Source organism: Ictalurus furcatus, chromosome 16, assembly GCF_023375685.1.
Source record: "Ictalurus furcatus strain D&B chromosome 16, Billie_1.0, whole genome shotgun sequence".
Lineage (NCBI taxonomy): Eukaryota > Metazoa > Chordata > Actinopteri > Siluriformes > Ictaluridae > Ictalurus > Ictalurus furcatus.
In genome coordinates this window covers 2,163,390-2,169,714 of record NC_071270.1, presented here as the reverse complement: position 1 = coordinate 2,169,714, position 6,325 = coordinate 2,163,390, and the positions used below count along the sequence as shown (strand labels likewise).

At 38.6% G+C, this 6,325-nt stretch overlaps 1 protein-coding gene across 2 annotated transcripts in view; it reads right to left on the bottom strand.

Moving 5' to 3' along the window:
* Positions 1–5,541: 5,541 nt before the first annotated feature.
* The window catches only part of nf1b (neurofibromin 1b), a 63,179-nt gene continuing 62,395 nt past the window's right edge, over positions 5,542–6,325 (bottom strand). For both annotated transcript variants that reach the window (XM_053646201.1, XM_053646202.1), the window contains exon 57: positions 5,542–5,820. In XM_053646201.1, coding sequence (XP_053502176.1) covers positions 5,678–5,820 — 143 coding nt within the window. In that variant the 3' untranslated portion in view covers positions 5,542–5,677. The remainder of the gene's footprint in view (positions 5,821–6,325) is intronic.

Genomic DNA, 6,325 nt, shown 5'->3' with positions numbered 1-6,325 from the left:
AATAATTGCTCCCCAAAGCACCAGACGAAATATAGTACAACATAAATAAATAATTTTTAAAAAATCATTAAATAAATAAAACGAACCGGCTCATGCGTGAGAGTCGGTTCATAACTTTCAGCTTACCTAATAGAGCCGATTAAAAAGAGAGTCGACTCATTCGACTCGCGGACTAAACATAAAAGTTATAAAAAAGCTTTTGCAAGAATAGAAATAAATAATAACGAAGGCAATTTATATTTCAATATTGTGTCGTTTAATACAAGTAGAATGCGTTTTCTTATGATGTTTTTACAGATTTAATTTAAATACAGTTACAAAAACTGTGTGACGCAAACGTCACCTGTGGCCACAAACACCCGGAGTTAGCATGTTAGCTTGAAACTCAAAACCGACATCGTTGTACCTAAACATTTGAAATTATTTCAAACTTACCGGAACTCATTTGAAAAACAAACCTTGTTTTTGTGTGACACACGAAGAAAAAAACACACAATATTAACACTAAATGAGTCAATTTTACGCTTAAAAACCCGGTGCTAACAGTGAACACGTATCGGGCCTAGCTTTGACTGTAGCCGCACGTGCCGCTAATAACGGTCATTAATGGAACATTGATGCCGTGTTACAAATGGATTCACGCTCCCTATATAGGCGCACTACGAAAAGGTATCCATCACAGGCTTCTGTACACTACATAGTGCACTACATGTCCGAAATGGTGCCGGTTGATATTCCGCCTGAACTCACAAAGTTGCCTCAGTCTTAATGGAAAAATCTTTAAATGCAGTATTTTCACTGCTGAATTTTCACAATTGCTGTATCATATATAGAAATTTAACACTTACCAAAAAGCAAAATCATGTTGAGACCCAGCCAGTAGTGTAAACTTCACCAAAATCATTTCAAATTATAAACAAATTGTGATTTCTGACACTCATTATGCATGAAATTAAACAATCATTTATCGCAGTAGACTATCTTACTGTTTTACTAAACTGTTCACATGCTGATGGAGGATTGTTGACACAAGTGTAAGATCTGTGTGAGTTTAACCCCCCCCCCCCTCCCAAAAAATAAATAAATAAATAAATACATAAAGTTTTACGCCTTTAAGCCATTTCGCACCGGATCCCGTTCAACCAAACTGCTCTTTTCTAACAGAAATTCAACCGGAAGCCACATTAGAGTGTTTACAATGAACACACACACACACAAACGATCAAAAGTTTGTGGACTCCGGGCTGAAATGTTCCTCATAATCTTAAAAACCTTCTGATCCGAAGGTGTGTGATTGGACGTGTCAAATCGGTGTCGTAGACAAAAATATAATCGTGCCGACGTGTTCGTTTCAAACGGACGACTCGGAGCGAAAGTTTCCGAAAAGCAGCCGATAAGAGTCCGGAGTCGGTGTGAACTCCTTTAATACGGTTTAAAAAGCATCTCAGGGAAATGCCTCAAGAAATCGGTCGAGAAAACGGCGAGAATACATCTCGGCAAATTCTAGGCGAGAAAGCGTGTCTACTTTGAAGATGCTAAAATACTCAATTATTTTTGATTTATTTTGGTTTTTTTTTTTTTTTTTATCACAACATAATTCCCATAGTTCCATTTGTGTTCCTCCAGAGTTTTGATGACTTTATTTTTATTCTATAACGGGGAAAAAATAAAAAATAAAGAATGAGTGTTTCTAAACTTTTGACCGTAGTGCGCACGCACACACACACACACACATATATATGATTTTTCACTATCATGACACTTTCACAGATGTTCCACAACATTAGATGCAACAACAAACAAGATAAAAGCTATAACGAGCCGTTCTTCAATAAATACCAATTGTAATCCTTGACAAATTGCTGCCGCAATGTGCTGTTATTGGAAAGTGTCTCGGGCAGCAGTGCACCACCCCATCCTGTGGTGTGCTGATCTTTTCCCTATAACTGCATGCTGCACTTGATTTTCTCCCTTACTTAGATTATGGGCAGGTTACATACGTAAATTACATACCAGGCTTCATATAAAGACCCAAAATGCAACTCTTTTTTTTTTTTTTTCTTTTTCTCATGGTTCTGTTTCTTCACAGTAGTTAGTTATTAACAATAACGTCGTCTTTATTTGTGTGCATCTTGATGGAGACCAATGAAATGAAATCTAATCCTTGTTAGATTATTGGCATTGATGACATTTCAGGCATCTACATCAAACCAAAAACACATTACCTAATATATTGTACGTAATATAATACAGTGTGTTCTATTTTGGGCCTTTGTACCAAACCGATCATAGGAACCAATCAGCAAGTTGGGCCGTTTCTGTAAAATAAAGTTAGTCAAATAATCAGCACCAAGTGCAGGCCAATTACATACAATATTCTGGACAGAATCGACTTTATTAGTGTAAGGAGTGTAAATATGAAATCAGATGGTAACTGGAATTTATTATACAACATGTTTCTATACAAATGTCTAGATCTTCGGTTTGTAACCGTCTGTTTGTCCCCGGAGGTTTTACGACGTGGCGCTGTGAACATGATGGACGTCTCCGTTACCGACACAACGAGAAGTCATATTCTGTTGTACATGTACAGCAATGAACTCTTTTACAAAAAGCAAAATAATACAATATATCGTCACATGTATTTACAGTGTAGTAAATAGACCTTTCTTTTGTTTGTTTTTTGGGGTTTTTTTTCTTTTTTTGTTTTTTTTACACAAAGTTATTTACAGTCGTGAAGCATAAAAAACCGGAAATAGATGGAAAAAAAAAAAAAAAAAAGTTCCGTTTTGCATAACGTCAGCGAATTACACTTTTAACTAGTTAAGGTGTTGTGAAAGTCTATGGCTAAACATGTGTACACACTCACACACACACCCCAAGATGAGGGCAAAGCCATATTACCTGCATACATTGAGGGTTATCTGATTAATAACAATATTTCTACCCTCCATCGAGTTCTCCTTTTTGATCCAAAACTGTCCTTAAAGCTTCGTTAATATAATCGGCCCTGATGTGAATACAGAAAATTAACAAACATTATAAGGTCAAGCAAAAGACATTTAACTTAATACATTTTAGTAAAAAAAAAAATAAAAAAAAATGCGTAAAAGAACAAATGCGTAATAACTCTCTAACATTGAATCCTGCACAGTGCCATCTTACCGTGTATTCCTCGCCAAAGTCCATTCATATCAATAAAAAGTCATTTAAAAAAATCTTCTGACATGGCATAGTGGAAGTGGACAGTCGATGACATCACGTGTATGCGTGTAAGGGGAGTCAGGGAAGAGCAGATTGATTAGTTCAACATCTGTCAGAGGAGCACATCTGGAGTTTAAACAAGAGCTTGCAACTGTTCTGACTTTACTCTGGATTGCGCTTTTGCCCTGGATCCTGAAGGATACTTCGGATAAAAGCGTCCGCTGAGTGGATAAACATGTAGACCTAGCTATTTTTAATCACTTTTGAAGTTTTAAGTGTCCAAAAGTGTCTCTCAGATTCAGAAACCTTAAAAAAAAAAAAAAAACCTACAGTCGCATCGAGTCTTTAAGGTGCTAAGCATCGCAAACTGCACCTTTAAATGCTAGCGCCCTCGTTCGATTTCGATACTTGATGCAAATTAAGATTCGTCGCGCTCGAATCCCAGCTCAAAAGCGCACCTGATGTTCACAGACTTTAAAAAAACAAACAAACAAACAAACAAACAAACAAAAACATCGACTGCAGAAAGGTGAGGCTTCATAACCTTGCAGTGTTGCTGAATGATTTTGGATAATATTGCACCAATATCCTAGACTTTGGTTTTCTAAACATTTCTCACTGCGATTGTGAGAATCACATCCCTTCACGTTCTCCAAGAAGCACATGTTCTTGCTAATTCAAGTATAGAATCACTGTAAACACTCAATCGAGTACCATTTTGATTTGCTGTGACCACACCAAATACTGTCAGGTATCCCCTTTCTAATACGACACATCACAGTTGATTTATCTGACGACATCAGAGTACTAGCCGATCCCTGATACGGATCGGACGCTGTAAAACGTGCCGCCGTGTTGGCGCTTTTGTTACGTTCCAGCTAACGTTGTGTGTTGAATGGAAATACAGCTCCTAATTGAGCTACTTGGCTTTGCTGTTTAAAAAAAAGAAAAAGAAACAAAAAGAAGAAGAACATCATTAGTCCACATCGCGTGCCATCATTTCATGTATAAAAAGGATGACGCTGGATAAAAATGGACATGGTTGGATTCTGATCAAGTGCTGTTTCAGTATTTCAGTCTGACGTTGAGCATCAGAATCAGATTGGGGTATCATATAGTGCACTGAGCAATATCATCATCATCATCAGCATCATCATCATCAGGGAGAAAAATATCTCACAATAAAACGCAGTTTAAACAGTTTTCAGGGAAAAAGCCGACACTGCTAGTCAAAACTCTCTGAAGATGATATCAGATCTAGAATTGGTTCGATTTGACAGGAAGGCTAAACTAAGTCAAATAAACACTCCTTACAACCGTGGTGAGCAGAAAAGCATCTCCGAATGCATTAAACCTCGAAGTGGATGAGCTGCAACAGTAAAAGACCACATCAGGTGGGAATATGAGACTACTTTCTTTCAACTATCCGGGTTTTGGGTGAGCCCGTGTCCACTGTAATCTCAGATTCTTGCATTCCGAGATGCTTTTCAGCTCACCACGGCTGTGCAAGAGCGGTTGAATTACCGTAGTCGTCCTGTCAGCTCCAACCAATCTGGACATTCTCCTCTGAGGTGTTTCCACCTACAGAACTGCTACTCACCGGATGTTTTTGATCCCCCCCACCCACCCTCCCGCACCATTCCGTGTAAATGTCGTGCTTCTTAAATGCTCATACCAGCCCATCTGGCACCAACAAGCATACGAAGGTCAAAGCCCATCTATCTATCGATCTCTCTATTTATTACAAAATGTCATTAGCCCTCAAATGTCCAGAAACAGGAAAGGTGTCGTGCACCTCCAGACCCAAGCAAGACTGGAAACATACTCACTGTAATTCAAGTGCAAAATTATACTGTGAATATACAGTAACGTGTGCCGTGTGCGCGAAAACCGAACTATTTGATCCCAAAGACTTTTTGGCCTGTCAAAAAAAAAAAAAAAGAAAGCCTTTTGCTTAACGAAGAGCAGAATGTACGCAGAAATAAAAAATAAACAAAAAAAAACAAGAAATGTTACAAGACTGAACAGAGTGGAAAGAGCGACCTGGTTAATACTTTCCATTAAGATTAATACAAAAAAAAAAAAGAAAGAAAAGAAAGCTTATAAAACACTCAATGCAGTCTGGAATTGTAAAGATCAGTGCTTTTTCTTTAGATACCTGGCTTGGAATAAAAATAAAGAGCTGTTGAGATGCATTAAAAAAAAAAAGAAAAAAAAAAAAGATCGAGGTCCATTATAAACACGAAAAAAAATTCTCCTCAAACACTGACTGGTTCCCAAACATTTGAGAACTTCTTTCCCATTAGTCCTGTGGTTTTTATTGATCGTCAGGCTGAAAGTATGGCTGAAAACCGAGGTAAGAAGGAGGAAAATAAAAAATTTAAAAAAAATAAAAAACTAAGAGGAGCAGAAGGAAGGAGTGTGTGAGTAGAAATGCAGCATGGAGTGTGTGGCCCAGCAGGGGGCGGCATTCTCATACGATCTTCTTGATGCTTGGCCTCTTGAAGCTGCCGGCGCTGCGCTGCTTCTGGACGTGGCTGGCTGAGCCGTGTCGTGCACGTCCACTGGTGGGAACCGGCGCGCTCGGAGACAGCTCCACGTTCTCCTTATCGACACCTGCAGAGCGACAGCACACACTGAGAAAGTTGCTAAGAGACAGACACCGGCATGTGTCGGAAAAAGAGAGATTCTCCAAGAAGACCCTGCGCTGGAAAGATTTAGACTGTAGTTAGTTTGCCAAACGATGCCGTTTTACTCTAAATTAGTCAAATTTTAGTCACACCCGAATGTGTGAGCAACCAATCATCTGCTCTGACTCCGCCCCAATGGTGCTGACTGACACATTACAGCAGGATGAACTTAAAATCTTCCTCATCATTTCTGGAATATCTTTTAATTTTGGCATAGTGTGTTACAGAGTAAGACCTTTTAACCAACATGCTGTTGAGAAAGTTCTATTTGAGTGTAGATGTGATTGAACAGGGTTTGCAGTAATCAGGTCTGGTTGTATCTAGTCCAGCTGAACCGCATTATGAATTCAGTCTCATAGATTTGGGGAATTAGTAACTACGGGGGCAAATACATTTTCACACAAGCCCAGTTGGTATCGGATAACTTTTTT